Source organism: Rhynchophorus ferrugineus, unplaced genomic scaffold (genome assembly GCF_030347505.1).
Source record: "Rhynchophorus ferrugineus isolate W39M unplaced genomic scaffold, kcgeb_rfMv2 rfM3, whole genome shotgun sequence".
Lineage (NCBI taxonomy): Eukaryota > Metazoa > Arthropoda > Insecta > Coleoptera > Curculionidae > Rhynchophorus > Rhynchophorus ferrugineus.
In genome coordinates this window covers 32,369,675-32,389,461 of record NW_027472582.1, presented here as the reverse complement: position 1 = coordinate 32,389,461, position 19,787 = coordinate 32,369,675, and the positions used below count along the sequence as shown (strand labels likewise).

Sequence of the window (19,787 nt, the reverse complement as noted above, 5' to 3'; positions counted from 1 at the left end):
AGTGTTACTGTATATTTGGCAAAAAAATCACTGTTTTCATTTGGCCAGGGCATTCACCAGAAATGAATCCCATAGAAAACATGTGGGAACTCACCAAACGGGCGATCGCAAAAGAAGTGATTACCACTAAGCAGCAGTTAATTGAAACTCTCATCAGAAAATGGCATCACAACTACAAACTCCAGGAAGATGCGAAAACATGCACTGAGAGTATGCCCCGATGCGTAGAAGCTCTAATTGCAGCAAAAGGTGGCATCACTAAATATTAAAAGTAATTCTATTATTTTTTAATAGTATTAAAATTACTAAAAACAAACATTATAAAACTGTTTTATATACTTTTTTTGGTCTTACTAGATTACAGATACAAATAAAAATATACATAAGAGACCCCAACTAATTATTTGTTACAAAAATCCAATTAAAATAGAAACTTAAATAATCTTATTTTTCTTTTTAGTTCAATTCCAACCCTCGTGGGGTGAAGACGTATTTTCAATATGCTCCAAGCTCTCTAGAGAAAGGTAAAAAGAAAGAAAGAAGAAAGAAAGGTATCTTTCTAAAGATACCTTTCTTTAAAGAAACCAGTATTTTATTACGGTTATTTAATTGAGTGTTAAAAACGCATAACAGATGCGGCTATCAGTCTCTCAGCGGACCTAAAGTGTAGTGAATACGTGTTTACGTGACCAGACAAAAAGACTACATCTCATTTTTATTAGTGTTTTAAAATTATTTCCCCATATTTTACAACAGTCCTTTTGAAATTCATTTATAGTATTTTTAGTCAAAAACTAGTGCAAGGAATAATACGTAAGTGAAAAATGAAGTGCGTGAAATAAACAAAATATGTATTTAATTTTTTTATAGTCTGGAAATAAATAAAATAAAATATTAAAAATCTAAAAATGGCAAACCACAGCGATTCAACCAAATCACCTGCACACTTTGATATAAGATTAGAACAATCAGCAATAACGCAAACTCCACCGTCAGAATGTACTACAGTCATTAATAAAAAGCGACTGAGAAGCCCAGAAGAAGAAATTGCGAGAAAACAAACAAGGATCAGTGACTATTGGTTACAGAAACCAATAGAGACAAAAAACAGCTTTAGCAACCTGTCGGAAGAAATTGAAGAGAACATACAAACAAGCCCTGAAAAAGTTGTTCCCAAACCACCACCAATCACAGTCTATAAGGTAGGAGTAATAAAACACATCAATGACCTATTGAAAACCATCACTACGAACTACACAATTAAAACAGTGAGCTATGAAACAATAAAAATTCAATTGTTCGAAGCGGAGCACTTTAAAGTTCTAGTAAAAGAACTAGACGGAAGAAACACCCAGTACCATACATTCAGGCCTACATCCGAGAGAATATTTAAATTCGTGTTAAAAGGATTACATCACGAGATGGACTTTAACACTATCAAGGTAGCCCTATCTGAACAAGGCCACGAGGTCGTAAATGTTCACAATATACGACATCGCACAATAAAAAAACCTCTGCCTATGTTCTATATTGATATTAAACCTAATGGAAATAATAAGGCGGTGTATGAAATCACCAAATTAGAAAACAACATTATTAAATGCGAACCACCACACACAAAAAGAATTATACCGCAATGCACGAGGTGTCAAGCGCACGGGCACACAAAAACTTACTGTCGCAAATCATTTAGATGCGTAAAATGTGCAGGAGAACACAAAACAGGAGATTGCCCTCGTAAAGTTCGCGATGAAAAAGTGAAATGTGCAAACTGTAACGGAAATCATCCAGCGAACTACAAGGGCTCCGCAGTTCACAAACAACTACAGCAGAAACTATACCCAGCCTTAAGAGAAAAAAGGCATCAACCGCATACCTTACCTACCAGTCTACCCACCAGACCAAGTCAACTAGACATAACTTATGCGCAAATGGTTGAAAATGGTTCAAAACAAAAGCGAGAAAACACATCACAACCTACGGAAACTAGCAGCAACATCTCTAGATTAGAAACCATGATGGCCAAAATAATGGATCAAATGAGTACGATGCTTGGTCTACTCACAACCGTCGTCAGCAAACTTGCCTAATGCCTGAAACCATTAGCTACAAAATCGCCGTCTGGAAGACCATTGGGCTCCAACAACATGCCAGGGAACTAAAAATGTTCGTAACTGAACAAAATATTGATATTATGATGGTTTCCGAAACACACTTTACGGACAAACATTATTTGAAAATTCCCAAATATAAACTTTATCATACAAATCATCCTGATGATAAAGCACATGGGGGTGCAGCCATAATCATTCGAGATGATATAAAGCATTTCGAAAAAGAAAAATTCCGCAAAGACTACCTGCAAGCAACCAGTATAACCATAGAGGAAGTCCATGGACCATTAACAATGTCTGCAATTTATTGCCCACCCAAACATAACAACAAGGCAGAACACTTTCACGAATTCTTCAGTACGCTAGGTAATAGATTTATAGCCGGAGGAGATTATAATGCAAAACATTTAATGTGGGGTTTAAGAATAATAACCCCAAAAGGTAGAGAACTGCTAAAAGCAATAAAGACAGATAATTTACAACATATCTCTACTGGTGAACCAACATATTGGCCTTCAGACAGAAATAAAAAGCCAGATACTATAGATTTCTGGATTACAAAAAATATTGATATAAAAAGTGTCATGCAGAGTCATGTTTTGACCTGTACTCTGATAATTCACCAATAATAGTAACACTTTTTTCAAAAATTGCCATCAAAGATAAACCCCTTCTCTGTGCAATAATAAAACTAACTGGTCCTCATTTAGAGAAAACTTATACCGAAACATCTCTCTAAACTTAACGTTATAAACTGATTTTGACATAGAAATGGTAGCAATAAACATTACAAAAAATATAGAGGAGGCAGCATACTCCGCGACTTCTAACAATGAAACATTTCCAAGAAAAAATACACATATATCATGTACAATACAGAAAAAGCTAGCGGAAAAAAGAAAATTACGACGGTGGCAATTCAGCAAAGGACTGAAGAGAATAAGAGAAAATTTAATAGGGCAATAAAAGAGCTGAAAGAACTAATTCAAAATGAACAAAACCAAGGCATTCAAGAATACCTAGAGAATTTGACACCAACTGAGGCTACAGAGTATTCGTTGTGGAAAGCAACAAGAAAGCTTAAGAGACCCCAGCAGCATAACCCACCTATTAAAACAAGCGAAAATAATTGGGCGAGAAGCAATAAAGAGAAGGCCGACATTTTCTCAATACACTTAAAAAATGTTTTTAAACCTTTCCAGTCTCAGCTACATAAAGATGAGGAAAATAAAATTACTATCTTTCTAGATTCGCCATTTTAAATGGACTTACCGCACGAGAAATTAACGGTAAAAAAAGTTAAACAAACAATAATGAGAGAAATTAATATTAAAACAGCTCCTGGTTATGACTTAATTACTGGTAAAATTTTAAAAGAACTATCAGAAAAGGATATGAAACTACTAACATTTATATTTAATGCTATGCTACGAATTAATTACTTCCCTAGTATCTGGAAAGTAGCTAAAATACTAATGATTATTAAACCAGGAAAAATATCAGAATATGTGATCTCCTACCGGCCTATAAGTTTATTACCGATAATCTCGAAAGTTTTCGAGAAACTGTATATCAAGAAGCTAAACTATATAATAGAAAAAAGAAAAATTATTCAAGAACATCAGTTTGGGTTTCGCAATAAGCATGGGACTATAGAACAAGTGCACAGACTTGTAAACAAAATAAACACTGACCTAAATGCCAAAAGATATTGTTCGGCTGCTTTTCTAGGTATATCTGAGGCTTTTGACAAAGTATGGCATACGGGCTTGAAGGTTAAACTAAAGAAACTTCTCCCTCATCCGGATTATCAGTTACTAAAATCGTATCTCACTGATAGACATTTTATTGTAAAATTTATATGTAACGTTTACCCTGCGTAGAAGAACATGTCCACCAGTGAATATCAATCATCGTCAACTCCCCCAAGCAGAGCAAGTTAAATATCTTGGTTTGTATTTAGATCGACGCCTAACCTGGAAGAAGCACATACTCTATAAACGAAAACAACTTCGGCTGAAATTATATCAAATGTATTGGCTCATCGGGCGCAAATCCAAGTTGATGAGTATGACTCTATACTCAAGCCTATTTGGTCATATGGAATCCAACTATGGGGTACCGCTAGCAAATCTAATATATCCATCATTCAACGGTTCCAAAATAAAGTGTTGCCTGTCATTGTTAATGCTCCGTACTATATTTCAAATAAAATGATACAAGGCGATATTCCTCTAGAACCTATAACGAGTGTAATTCAACGTGTTTGTGTGAAGTACTTCGAAAGGGTGTCGGTGCATCCCAATGTACTCGCAAATCAGCTAAATATGCTATGATAGTGAAGTGCGTAGACTAAAACGTTTAACACCACCTGATCTGATTACTGGACATATATAAACTTTAGAATAAGCTTTAGAATAAGATTAATTAGTCTAATTAAGTTAAGATAATATTTTATACAGAAGATCGCTTAATGAAGTGATTTTCTGCATGTCATGTAAATATAATATAGACATAAGAAATACTTATTGCCTATAGGGCAGATTGTGGAATCACAAAGAGTAAAAAAAAAATTACCAGTTTATCTGGACTGGACCTACAGTTTAACGTGGGCTCCGAACCACGGTCCTCAGCATTAAGCCTATCGACTTAGAAATCACCTCAGAAGACATCCGGTCTTACCCAGCCTGGTTACTGGCGTGACTGGCATCATTTTCCTTATAGGATTTTACACTCTTGCCAAGGACAGTCACAAATTTTAAACAATCACAAATATAAATTTGCTGAACCTGCGGCTATCGCAACAATAGGAGGACCGTACTATCGCCTTTACCACCGCGCCACTAAGCCGGCAAATAACCTTATTATTGTCCCTAATAATGTGGTCACCCATATATGAGATGGAAGGCACATGAGTAAATAAATAAAAATATTAATTGCATAGTTTTAGTGCATTTACAGATTAGTAGTTTTTTGATTGAATATTCAGTATTACAAGAAATAAGCTTTAATGGCATAATCTTTATTGCAACAAATAACATTAGAATTATATTATAATAAATTCTATAAATATAAAAATTATTTTAAAATAATTACCTTTCTATTAAAAAAGTGTCCGGCCATTTAATTCTCTTCTTCTTTTTCGGTAACAAAAACAGTGGCATAATAGAGCGTCCGTCCATATTACTGGGTGGGTCTACACCAGCCATGTGTAAAAATGTCGGTGCGAGATCTATGTTCAATACAATTTCGTTTAATGTTGAACCTGGTACTATACCTGGTCCTCTTATTAGGAATGGTACTCGTACATCAAACTCAAATGGAAAGCTTTTACCCTATAAAAAGGATCGTTTTGTTGGTAAATTGGTTGAATGTGATCTATTATTGTTTAGTTTTGTTGGTCGAAGATGTTTAGAAGAAATTAGTGTTTGGTGGATATGGACATATTAAAAAAATAATTATGCCTGAATAGGTCATAAATACACTGACTATGGATTTGCGTATACCTTATTAATCATGTGGCGTCTACAATGGCATAACTTTCTTAAATGAAACATTTAACATATCGTCTCAGTATTTTTGTAGGGGTATGTAAGTTACGGTATAACAAAGTTACCTTCCGAAGGAGAAGAAGCCCTTTCTTGTAAATACGTAACAAATAATTGCGTAACCATACAAGGTGTCGCTTTTGCAATAGATCTGATGGATTTGTGAGCTAGCTGAGCTATGCGATCTTTTGGAATTCGAATGTGAATTATTGATCTGCGATGTAGATTTGGGATTAGTGCCTGTTTTGAATTATACCAACGGATAAGGTACTTGTTATATCAATTATTATTACACATATTTTGATCAGCGTGATCTATTAGCGAAAATGCGAATTCGTATTGTAAACAACATAAATTAATTTTAAAATTTAAATTTTTTATATACAGACGCTAATAATGGAACATCCAAAATGGCTTATTCGATATTCATTACTTTTGTTGTTTGGTTGAAGAAATCTGTTGGTTAAACCACTCAAACATATTTAGAAACTTTGTCGTTTTTTTCTTTGGTTTCAGTTATTTAATGATTAAAATGAAGATTTTGATGTCAATGACAAAGATGGAAGACTTATTGGATAAATACCTTAGCTCAAACTTTCAAAAACCTTTCAGGCAGCTGACAAGAAACCAATTTCTACTCGCTAAATGAAAGATTTACCTACGATGGGAAAGATCCAAAAGGATAAAAAATGACTATCACATGAAGTTACTGAAAATTATATTTTAAACCATTTAAAAATCACGATTTTGTTGTGAGGCAAAAAAAGAACAGTTTTATGTACTATATTGTGACTGGTGAGGAAACTACTACAAGTTAGGCCAGGAAAATTATATATATTACGAGCTGTTAACACTTAATGAAACTGTTACTGCAGATGTCTACTGATGTTAAGTGAACAAATTGAGCGACGCATTGTTGCAAAGAAGACTAGCAATAGCGATTATCAGGTGCAAAGTCATCTTCTGAATGTTCTGGCGTTATGACTCACTCACCAATATTCTCACTAGGCATATATTTTTCTGATTACTACTAGTTCAGATCGATGCTGCATGGATTGGAAATTATTTGATACGGTATCGTTATGTTGCCAGAAATATGGGAAAAATATATACAAAACATTTTGTTTAGAAAATAACTTACCTTTATAAGGCCAAACTGGCCTAAATGATAACCGTGATCACTTGTATAGATTATATAAGTGTTGTCAAGTTCTCCCAGTTGTTTCAACTCATTAATAACTTGTTCTACTGCTACGTCAACTGATTGTAAGGTTTGCAATCGTTTTGTCATCAGTAGGTCAGTAAATTGTCGGTGAATCGGTTGCATTTTGTTTGTTACTTGTAGGATCCATTGTTTGTCCAGATTTGGAGCATAATCATAAGAAGGGGTACTAAAAATGGGTATTATAATTTCAAATTGTCAATATATTATTTATATTATTCACTGATGAGTTGATATGTTAAAGAATAAGTCCGAGTACTGTGGTGCAGAATCCTCGGGACCATGGGGCGCCGGAAACGCCATGGTAAGCATGAGGGGTTTGTTAGGAAACTGTTTTTTTGAATTTCGTAAGAATGTGATAGAATCATTGGCAATAAGGTCTGTATAATAGTCCTGAAAAAATAAAAAATATGTTTAATGTATATTAATTGCTATTCTAATATATTCTGAGCAGAGTATATTGAGTGAGTATGTCTTGTATTGATATTGAGTTCTTACATATATTCTGATCAGCGATATTGACTAGTGAAGCATTAATGTAACACTCGTTATATAACTTAACCTAACTATTAAATTTGATAGTTTTGACAATTATCTAAGTAAAATAACAGTTTTCTATATATAGTTGTATATAGTATAGTAGTATTGTTGAATTATTCGGTATATGCAGACGTTAATCATTAACGGCAAAGAAATTTTGCCAAAGCCTTTTCGACATTTATTACTTTTGTTGTTTAATTTGAAGGAATCTGCTGCAACACTTTTAGAAAGTAGTGGTGGCTCTGCTTCGTTATACACCAATTGTTGTTTTGATTTCAACGATTTAAAAGTAATGATTTGATGTTAATGACAACGAAGACAATCAATTGCAAGGCCAATCTAATAAATCATCTAATCAAATAAATTTAAGACATCTTAACATTTGATGAATAAACCGATGAATCGACTTTGTTTCTAGACGTTTACATGCGATGGAAAATATACAATGGAAGGAAAATATGCTAGTCACACGAATTAAATGAAACTGCCATTTGGAACTGTGCTTTCATTGTTTGCCAGACAAAAAAGAATAGTTTTTGTGTGTGGTGAATTGTGATTGGCGATGAAAAGTCCATCTAGTACGACAGTCCCAAGCACACCGAAACGGTATATTCATGATCATACAGCATTACTGTGTATATATTACGTTCAGCAAGGTGTAGTATGTTACTAGCTGCTAAAACCAAATTAAACTCGTTACTGTAGATATCTATCGGCTTCAAGTAAATAATTTTTATTTTATTTTATTATTTAATTAATATATTGTTACTAGTTCGTATAACCTACAATTTGTCTTTATGGTAACTTAAATCTAGGTCTATAACTAGGAGGACCCACCGGCCCTATCTCAGTCTCTGGCGAAATAATGTTTATAAATGTCACTGCTGAACTTTTTAATATATGCACCTCACTACAGAACACTACACAAGATCAGATGTTTTGATTCTTTTGAGTCTGTGTCCTGTTCTGGTGGTATCCAATAGTTGTAATATTTCAATATTCGTGTGAGAATGGAGTCTTTCCTCATACCCCCAATTCTTTTGATTTCTTGACTGACTGTGGGTATCTGAAGGTCTCGATGTAGATAATCAGTCCTATGGTATTTGGGTGCGCCCACAATACCTCTCAGGACTTTGTTCTGAAAAAATTGTATTTTATTTATCTCTTTACAGAACATACCCATAATTGAACTCCGTATGTCCATATAGGTTTCAATATTTGCTTATATAATAGCAATTTATTATGTACTGATAATTGTGATTTTCTTCCAATTAGCCAGTACATTTTCCTATATTTCAATTCCAGTTCTTTTCTTTTCTTCTTTATATGTTCCTTCCAGCGAAGTTTTGCATCGACATTCATTCCGAGATATTTAGCGTTGTTGTTATATGGAATGATAGTATTATTTAATGTTATGGGTGCTTGTACTGTCTGTTTATAGGTGAACTGCACATGTATAGATTTACTTTCATTAATTCTTATTTTCCAAGCTTGTGTCCAATTATTTATATTGTCACTTGCTTGTTGTAATTTTCGTGAGGCTTCTTCACTATTGTCTCCGACAGCTATAATCATCAGCAAATGTAGCCATCGTAATATTTTCCGTTTGTGTTATATCACAAATGTAGCGTAGATAAAGCATTGGTCCCAGTACACTTCCTTGTGGTACACCTGCTTTCGATTCTTTTATTGTAGAGTAAGCTTCTTCTTGTTTGACTCTAAATATTCTGGTTTTAATGTATGATTTTAATAGTTCGGTGTGTTGTTTTGGTAGCATTTTCTGTAGTTTATGCTACAGCTTGTGCTACATCTAAAAATATAGCTGAGCATACTTTTTTACTTTCGTAGGCTTCTTCAATAACATTTGTTATTCTGTGGACCTGGTCAATTGTTGAGTGCTTATTAATAAACCCAAACCGGTGTGTTGTTATTAGGTTTTTTCTCTCTATGATCGATTTTATTCTTTTCAACAGAAGTTTTTCAAAAACCTTAGATACTACTGGTAGCAGGCTTTTATTTCGTTTGCCGACTTCCCAGGTTTTGGGATCATTATAATTTTCGCCATCTTCCAAATGTCTGGGACATGTTGTAATCTAAATGCTGTATTGATCAAGTTGGTGAGTTTTATAATTCCCTTTCTTGGTAGTTTTTGCAGTAATTCTCCTGTTATTAAATCCTAGCCTGGTGATTTCCTGGGGTTAATGTCAGTTTTAATAACTTTGGTTAACTTTTTCGGCATGATTAATTCAATCATCGAATTTTCAGTTTCTATGTCCGGTAAATTATGCTCTATATTAGTTTCGTTTGGTTTAAAAGTTTTTTTTTTTAGATATTCAGCAAATGCTTCTGCTTTTTAGTGATTGTCACGTGCCCAATTCCCACATAGGTCTCTTATTGGTGGACTGTGTAGACATGAGCGTTTTAGATATTTTGTGGCCTTCCAGAGTAAGTAATCAGTTTCTTTATCATCTGTTAAATTTCTGAGATAGTCATTTATGGTTTTGATTTTTATTTCCAGTATTTCTCTTTTCAGTCTTTGGGTTATATTTCTTAAACTATTTTTATTTTCAGGTGTTCTGTTTTGTTGCCATTTTATCGTAACTTACGTTTTTCAGCTACCATTTTCTTCACTTCTTTTGGATAATTAATTCCTTTAGTTGTACTCTTAATTTCTGGGGTATTATTCCAAGCAGCTTGTTGAATATCTACTACGAATTTTTCTGCTTCAAAATTTAATTGTTTAGTTGTCTTGAGGGGTACATTTAGTTGAATTTGTTTGTTCAATTCTTCAGCAAATCCTTCCCAGTCTGTTTTCTTGTTTGTTAACGTTGGGTTTCTTTGTTTTCTTATTATATTTTCGCTCAACGTCAGAATCACTGGCGTATGATCAGAACTTAGTTCAAAATTTTCTTCGACTTTTATATAGTTGGATGTTATGTTGCTATGAAGAAATCTAACAGGTCCGGGGTTTTCTCTTAATCAGTCGGCTTATAAGTTGGTTTTCCAGTTGATATGTAACTACATCTTAGTTCAGCAGCTGCCTTATGCATTTCATTGCCTTTAGCTGTTGTCATTCTGGATCTCTATCTTGTATTTTTTGCATTGAAATCACCTCCAATTATAAATTTTTCTACCAGGTTGCTTAGGATATTCAAATAATTTTCTTTTTTTTTATTGTATCTTGGAGGACAATAAATTGCGGCTATTGTAACCTTGTATCTGCTTGACCTGCTGTTACCTGATTTTCTGCTGTACTGAGCCCGAGTTCTTGATGGTGAGAAATGTTCTTTTTTATTATTATTGCACTTCCTCCTTCTGCGGTGTTAGCTGGATGTATGGTATGATAAAATGTATATCCTCTAAATTTTATAAAGGATTCTTTTGTTAAATGGGTTTCTGATATTAGGCAAATATCTATTTTTTGCATATCTAGGAATACTTGTAGGGTAGCGTGATGTTGCTGGATTCCATTAGCATTCCAAATTGCTATTCGGATATATTTATTTGCCATTTCGGGTTTTTGGGGCCACATATCTAATGTTTTTCATTTCTAGTTTTTCAATCCTTTCGGAAAAATATTCGATCATTTTTTCTTGTGTGTCCAGATTTCCTATTAGTTTAAGTAGCAATTCGTTGGTGGTGGCTTCATCTTCCTTGGTGTCTCTTTGGTTATTTTGACTGATACTTTGGGCGTAAGCCATTTTACCATTAACGTTGTTATTTTTTTTTCGGTTCTTTCTTTTCATTCATTGTTTCTTGAGGTTTAACTTGAGCTACTTTATTTCTTCTCCCTTGTAGTGTTTTAGCAACTACACATCCTCTATAACTTGCCGGCTGCGCTTCATTGTAGTTTGCATATTTCGGTTTAGCTTCTTTGGGTTTTCTACACTCTGTGGTGATATGTTTACCTGAATATTTTACACATCTAGGTTCTCTTCTGCAGAATTTCTGTTTGTGTCCATGCAATTGGCATCATTTTTTGCATTGCGGTATTAAGTTCGACTTTTTAGAGGTTCGATTTTTATTTCGACTCCTAAAATTCTTTTAATACCAAAAATGGTTTTTGTGTCCGTATCATGTTCAAAGGCTAACATAAATAGAGGTAATGGCTTCTTATGGACTAAAATTTCTCCTTTGTTATTTTTGGTCTTTTCTTTTTTTTAAATATTTATTGCATTTAAGCATTTAAGCCCATTTTGGGTTAGTTCTGCGATAATTTTTTCATTTTTAGCTTTTGATGGAAGCCCTCTTGCCATAACTTTGATGTCTCTGGTTTGTTTATCTTCATAAGAGTGCCATTGCAGTTTCAGCAACTCTAAATAATCTATTATTTTTGTGAATGTTGTACGACATTCGGCGTTCAGTTTTATTTGTCCATTGTTTAGTACCGTTGCTTTGAATACTATATAGTTGGACCTCAGTGTTTCGTATAGCAAGTCAAAGTCGGTAACATTACTTGCGATAATTGGGGGTGGCCTGGGCATTCTAATTTCTTTATTTTGTTCATTATTTTGTTTTATTTTTATTTGCTGTGGTCAAGATCCTAGAGAATTATTTGCTTTTCTTTATTTATTTTTAACCGTTATCCAGCCTACTTCTTTCTGCAATTCTTCTTGATCTGTCTCGTATGTAACAATTGGGCTGCTTTTGTTGGCTTGGTGGTTTATCGTTGTGTTGTCCTTGCCCTCAGAGCTTTGTTTATTTAGTTGTAGCTGAAGGGCATTTATTTGTTTTTGCATATTGGTTAATGCAATTTCAAGACTCTCCATCGCCGACTTTTCGTTCATCCACGCATTGTAGAGTGCCTGGGTGTTGTGGGTTCTACTTGTGTTCCCTACATTCAAAACTGCAATATGTGATACGCCTGATGTCGATATTTCCATTTTATCTATTTTTTTGTGCAGTATTCTTCTCCATATTTTTTATATATTGTTGAAATAATACTGTTATTTTTATGTTTCAAATTATTCTACGCCGCATTTATGGTCCAGATGTTGAGTTTTTCCCCCTTAACGTTTTATGGCATTTTGCATTTATTTTCTACTGTACTGACCTTTTTTCCGATCGCACTTTCACGTTTTCACCAGTCTATAAAATGTTATTATTAGACTTTTTTTTAACGGCCCATTTGTGACACAGATGTTGCACTTTTGTCTTTACTCTGTGAAGGTCAAACGTCGACTAAGTAAATAATTTGAACAACATATTATTGAAAAAACTAGAAGTAGTGAAAAGAAGCAAAGTCATCTTTTTGAATGGCAACGCTTAGCCTCATGTTCAGATAGTTGTGAAGGGTACACTGTTGCAGCTTGAATGGTAAGTTTTGTCGCGCCCAGCGTTATCACCAAATATATCGCCTTCTGAATATCACTTGTTCGAATTGATGCAACATGGTTTAGCTGACACATGGTTTCGAAATACTAAAGAATTGAGGAAGTGGATTACTGATTGGATCGATGCTAAATCAACATCGTTCTTTCAACACGGTATCGGCATGTTGTCAAAAAGATGAGAAAAAGTTGTAGAAAATTATGGCCAATATTTTGGTTAATATATATGTTGGACCAATTTTTCTCAATCTAATATCTATAAAGCACATGTAAGCGTCTAATGTATAAGTATATCGTGAAAATTAAATATAAATAGTCGTTCAATAAGTTTTTAGCAAACTTAGGAAATAACGTTATTTTAAGTAGTTCTTCAAACACTACTCCAATTGTTTAAAGCATTTTTAATTCAAGAAGTAATATTTTTTAAAGTCTTCAAAATATGTATCTGTGTGCCGTTCGTTCTTACTCTGCGAAGGTATTTCTTTGTTTGAATATATAATGGTTACTCTTGGCAAATCAGGTTGATATTTTAGTAGTTCGAACTTACAGATGACCTTACACAATATTTTTTTCTTAATGAAGATATCTTTTCTTCATTTCTTGACCTAATCCGTGCAATATTGGTGTATAATACTCTCCAGTTAGTATTTTTATTTTTCCAAGTAATCGACCAATTTTAACCAACTACATGTTGAAACCTCACTTTTCAATGGATCATTTAGTCCAAGTGTGAGCAATTTTTTTTTCAATTTGAAGAAAAAGGCAGCTGAATGTCATCGAATACTGTATGAGGCTTATGGCAACCATGCTCCATTGGTCTCAATATCTGAATATTAGTTTCGACGTTTTAAAAGTGATGATTTTGACACCGAAAACAAAGAGCGTTATGGACAGGCAAAAAAAATTGAGGACGAGTTGAAGGCATTACTCGATGAAACCATCAATGAGAATTGTTATCAACTATAATTGATATGTTTGAGCCGAGTACTGCCGAGTTTCAGAATACGAGAAAAAACATAAAAATGTTTCAGCTTCAACACTGTTAGTTCAGACCACATGTAGCAAAACCGGCGAAAATATACTTGGAAATGTTAAAATGGGAAGTGCTACCATACCCGCTGTGTTCTCCAGACCTTACGTCTTATTATTCGCTCGGTCATATGAGTTATGAACCGGGCTGAGGCTTCACTTCCTATGAATATATCAAAAAATGCATAGATTTATGGATTACCTCAAAAAATACATTGTTTTTGAGATGGAATCCGTAATTTGCCTGAAAGATGGGAAAACTAGCGGCTATCGATGAAGAATAGTTTCAACAAAATATATTGTATATATTTTTCAGAAGCTTCAAATTTATATTCTATACTCGGTGCTCTTGTAGTCTGAACTATTTCGTAGACTTCCATTTATCAGTGTCTTAAAAAGAATCGTGGGTATTGTCATCATTTCGGGAGTAGTTACTTTTATCGAACGTCACGAATTACAGGTATCTTTCGAGGAATATGTTAAAAATTAAGATACTTACTTTGTCATAGCTAAATCCATGTTTAATTTTCTTCCCGTTCATATTTATGGAATAGTTGTAATATTTTGAATTCATTATTAAACCTCCCCATTCTCGCCAACCTGGTGGAATATATGTACCGTTATATTTGTTTAAATATTTTCCAAAATACCCTGAAACGAAATATTAATAATAATGAGTCATTATTAATATATATAATAAAATTATAAATATTAATCGAAAAATTATTTTAATTATTATATCTAGAATATTTAAACGTAAAGGATTTTTAATAGTTTGTAAAGTAATTTTAGTAATTTTTTATGGACATTCCGTGAAGAGTGAATGTGACTGTTTGATACATAAACTCCAATTAATATTTTTGTATATGACTATATTTTCTTTAATTAATATATCCAATAATGTTCAAAAATAATAAAAAAATATTTGTGAAAAGTTTAGTTTTGTATTTTAATCAAAGTAACACCTGTATAATATATAAGTAAACATTCAAGAGTTGTGAGAGTGGTTCAGAGCGAAAGAAAACGGGCACTACTGCATGATATAAATAAAGAAAATATTGACATGGCCTATCTGAACACTACCATTCGAAAATAAGCCCATTTTTAGATTTAGATGGAAGAAATCTGTCGTTTCCTCGGCGTAGCATTCAAATTTTACTAAAAAATGGGGAAAACAATAAAACAAAAGATTACAATGGATTTAATAAAGGATACGTGAAAATAATAATGAAAGATAACACAAATTTTTTTAACATTCAATTCTCAAAATGAATTTTTATATTCGTTATAATTTGAATATAATTCATTCGTTTAATTAAAATTATAATATTTAATAACTGTATTGTACTCAAAATTAAAATTATAGTATTAATAGTTTACCAGTTGTCAATAGTGGTTAAATTGATTAATATATTGCATTGTATATCATATATTAACAATAATTTTTAACAAATAAAAAGTGTATTAACACTTATTAAAATATTTAACGTAAAAATTAATTAGTTACCTGTTCGATACCCTGCATTGGACAAATATGTGGCAAATGTTTTCTTTTCGTGAGTGGCTTGCCATTGCGTACTGGAGCAATTATCTTTATTTGTAAATACTTGATGATTATGAACGTACATGCCAGTTAGAAGGGAACTCCTCGATGGACAACACATCGGTGTCGTAACGTAGGCATGTCGAAATTCAGCGCCATGTTCACGTATGTGTTTTAATGTCTTTGGCATAAAATCGAGGGAACCTAGTTCCACATCTTGATCATCAGTCAGAAACAATACTATGTTCGGCTTTTTGCCATTGCGTCTCGATTGCGAAATATAATCGAGTGGTCTTGTGATCGGTCGCTGCTTGGAACTGCTGTGGTTACACAGCACACATATCGTACACGTTACCATCACGATTAGCAACCAAAATGCATTTTTACAGATCACAGGTATTGCTGACATTCTTCTTTTATGTTCACAATAAATGTTCAGTAGTGGCTAATACAGTTTTGTTTCATTCTTCCTATTTCTTTGTGTAGCTTTCCATTTCTGTAAAAAATAACAAAGTTATAAATATGCAGGAAAATACACAGCTACAATATTGAAATAGTTATATAATTATAAAAATTTTATTCGTACATAATTAGTTAGTTTTGTATAAGTAATTCCTATTGACCTATGGAATCTAGATATGGGGATGTTCTACGAGTAGGAGAAGTAACATAAATAAAATACATATTTTTCGGAATAAAGTCAAGATGAGTTATGATGCATCTAAATACTATAGAAATAATTACTTACATTGAGACTTTCATGTACTAACTGTTACTCAACAAACCAAGAGAATTGAAAAGAGGCTGGAGGATAGACTATACAGTCTTGTTAATACCGAAGTATTGCAACTTTTGGATAACACTAAAGCAGGACACTAATAATATTTATATTTTACGATCGATTTATGATCCAGTATGATACATTACAATGACGTCTTCTCATAGAATTCACCAAAAGTTGCTTTAAATCACTTCTGCTTTACAAAAGCGGTTTTTTGCTCCCATTCTTGTAGCTACCTTCCGTATACCACAATGAAATCTACAAGAATTTGACATTGGTTCTTCGCAAATAAAAATATTAAGACCATGGTTGGTAGGAGTACGGCGATTTTTAAAATTTATGCATGTTGCCGCTGAGGGAGTTTAAAGCTGGCGTCCTCCAAGAAACATCGGTACCTCCACATAAAATCCTTTTACCACAACTTCACAAGAAGTTGGCATTGGTGAAGCAATTTGTAAAATCACTTCCTAAAAATGGAGACTGCTTCAAATATATTGATTCATAGTTTCTAAGTGTCTCGAATCCAAAGGTGAAGGAAGGTGTTTTCATCAGACCAGACATGAGAGAGAAATTTGGGATATGTGAGTGAAGGGCAAGGAGGACGATTTCACCAGGACATTAAAGAGATACAGAAAATATACCAGAGAAAACAGGGCGTCTTAGTGATATCAAACTACCGTTGGACGCAACATCATCGCATGTTCTAGTGAATGCATATTAGATAAAAAATATGTATCGTTAATGGTTTTTAAATGAAATAATATTGTTCAAGTCTATTCTATTTTATTTTAATGTAATGTAATATCTCATGTCTTTGACAAAAAGGAAGTAATTTTCGCATTGAGTACTCCAAATAAAAAAAAATACGATTACGTCACAAAACCGAAATTGCTCTTAGAATTGTTTTGCGGTGTAATCACCTCATCTCTCAACGTAAAAAAATTGTAATAGATGAACTTCTGCAGATTCTACTTTACTATCATTTTAAGAAAGTCATGTCGAGAAAGTTCGACTGTGAGGTATTTGGAAATTTATTATAAGCCAAAGATTGAATTCTTGCTAGTGAGAGCAATATCACACCAGCGTTTTATATTTGAAAAATGTTTTAAATTCGTTTGTATCTCATTATCCGACATAATTAATAGTTTTTAAGTAATTGTTATTGGTAATGATATAAATCGTTTACTGATGTTTCTCAACGTTAAGAAAATCGAATATGATTACATGAAGATGCAGAAACCTTTACGATGCTAAAACCATAGCGACTAATGAAGTTATATATACAGTATTTATGAACAATTTTCTGGTAGCTGCTAGTAAATTAGAAAATTAGATTATTACGACTAAATATTTTGTTGAAAATTATTTTGTTGCTGTATTCGATTTTCTGAAAGGAGAAAGTTCTGTTACATCATGATAAAGCATCGTCCCATACAATACTAACTTATTACTGATAGATAACATATTTGAAATAGTGTAAAATCTGGTTATATTTCAAGCTGCAAGCAAAAACACTTCCAGGTGAAAGGATAAACAATGAGGGGTAGATCCTGACCGAGCGTTATAGTTATTTTATTTAAAAGAAAAGTATTTAATAAATTTGTAAGATAATATATATAAATTTGTAAATAATTCTCGTTTTAACAGATTAAAAAATCAAATACTTGTAAATAAACTACATAGAGAGAACTGCCAACAAATTTCTAAGATGCGTGAGGAAGAAATGAAGTGCTCAGTGAACAATCAAGATCTGGTGGGTTATTCTGCCAATCCTTCTGTGCGGTGTTGGATAGAGTATTGGATGATGTTACAGTTTAACATCCGTAGGTTTCGGTCTTTCAAATGTGATTCTGTCAAATCAAGTCATTCATTTAAGATGTGACAATCAGTTCATAGTTGAGGAACAATTTCAGAGATGCAGGTTACAATGGTTTGGGCATGTCTGTCAAATGAAGGGTGAACGAATTCCTTACACTCTTCTGTTGTGAATTTAATCTTTTTGTGGAAGATTCAGCGAACAGCAAAGGGCATACATCAGCGAACAGGTAAAATACAGCAAATATTCAATTATTTTAATAATTTCATAAATTATTTAGAAGTATAATATAACAAATGTTCAACTTAACCTAATTCGAAACACTACCTTTCTGGTAGTTTCCTAGGAACTAATTTTTGGTCATAGTGAACGAATCTTTTTAGTTTTTGAACTAATTCGAGAACTATTCGTCGTTAAAATAAAACCTCAATGAGGCATACTAGTGGTATCAATCAAACTAAGTGACAGTATACAATATATAGATAATATTAGGAAATTTAAAGATTGAAGTACCTACTAATCTATTTAAGGTATCTACGAATGCCATTGCCAAATAATTGGTGTTAATAAGTTAATAATATTTAATTATAACAGGTTAATAATAACAGGTCAATTGAGAAGTCCCCAGCCTGACACATAGATGGCGCTACTAGAATTCAATCCATATGTTTTTTAATTAGCCATAACCCTCAAAAGATGTGTGTATACATTTGACAGCTGTCGGATCATTAATTTGTGAATTATAGCATTTTGAGTGAAGCAACTTTTATTATTGTGAAAAAAGGATAAAAAGGAATTTCGCGTATTGCTAAAATATTGCTTTTTGAAGACAAAAAATACAGATGAAGCAAAAACTTGGCTTCATGCCGAGTTTCCGGACACTGTCCCAGGAAAATTAACCATCACGGATTGATATGCTAAATTTAGACGTGGTGAAATGAGCACCGAAGAACGCAGTGGATGCCCAAAAGAGGTTGTTACTGGCGAAAACATTTAAAAAATCCACAAAATGATTTTGAATGACCGTAAATTGAAATTGAATGAAATAGCAGATACTTTAAAGATATCAACTGAACCTGTACATTATATCATTCACGAATATTTAGGTATGAGAAAGTTCTGTGCAAAGTCGGTGCCGCGCGAGCTCACTTTTGACCAAAAACAACGACGAGTTGATGATTCGGAGCAGTGTTTGAAGATGATCAAGCGTAATAAACCCGAGTTGGAAACTGAAGTCCAATTGACAGTCATCCGAGTGGACTGCACAGGATGAACCAGCTTCAAAGTGTGGGGAAACGCGGTCTGCTGGCAAGGTTAACAGCGACCATAGCGTTATTGGATCGTTTGAAGGACGAAATCGACGAAAAACGGACCGCATTTGAAGAAAAAGAAAGTGCTGCTTCACCAAGACAATGCACTCTGTCACAAGTCGGTGGAAACGATAGCAAAAATCCATGAATTGGGCTTCGAATTGGTTTCTAATCCATCGTATTCTCCAGATCTGGCCCCCAGCGACTATTTACTGTTCTCAGATCTCAAAAAAATGCTCGCTGGGAAGAAATTTTCGTCGAATGAACAGGTGATCGCCGAAATTGAGGCCTATTTTGAAGCAAAGGACCTGTTAGTTTCCTCGAAATGTCGAAAAACCGTCTAATTTATTTTTGTACGCATCGAACGAAAATACTAAAAATATTGTCTATCCAAAAGCACTTCAATAAACATAATTTGCTATTGTTCTTTTAAGTGTCCGAATTTTAGCTTCATTCTCTACATATGATATAAATAGATTATAGAGTAAATAACTTTTTTTGAAATTCAAACAATGCACTTATTCTGAGTTAAAGCCAAGTAGGATAATAACGGA

The 19,787-nt window shown here is 33.4% G+C and overlaps 1 protein-coding gene across 9 annotated transcripts in view; it reads right to left on the bottom strand.

Moving 5' to 3' along the window:
• Sulf1 (Extracellular sulfatase Sulf1) overlaps window positions 1–19,787 on the bottom strand; it is a 171,657-nt gene that overhangs the window by 8,888 nt on the left and 142,982 nt on the right. For all 9 annotated transcript variants that reach the window (XM_076398996.1, XM_076398999.1, XM_076399000.1 and 6 more), the window contains 5 exons: window positions 15,291–15,822; window positions 14,283–14,434; window positions 7,108–7,277; window positions 6,804–7,053; window positions 5,211–5,449 (listed from right to left, as the gene is read on the bottom strand). In XM_076398996.1, the coding sequence (XP_076255111.1) occupies window positions 5,211–5,449; window positions 6,804–7,053; window positions 7,108–7,277; window positions 14,283–14,434; window positions 15,291–15,735 (1,256 nt within the window). In that variant the 5' untranslated portion in view covers window positions 15,736–15,822. The remainder of the gene's footprint in view (window positions 1–5,210; window positions 5,450–6,803; window positions 7,054–7,107; window positions 7,278–14,282; window positions 14,435–15,290; window positions 15,823–19,787) is intronic.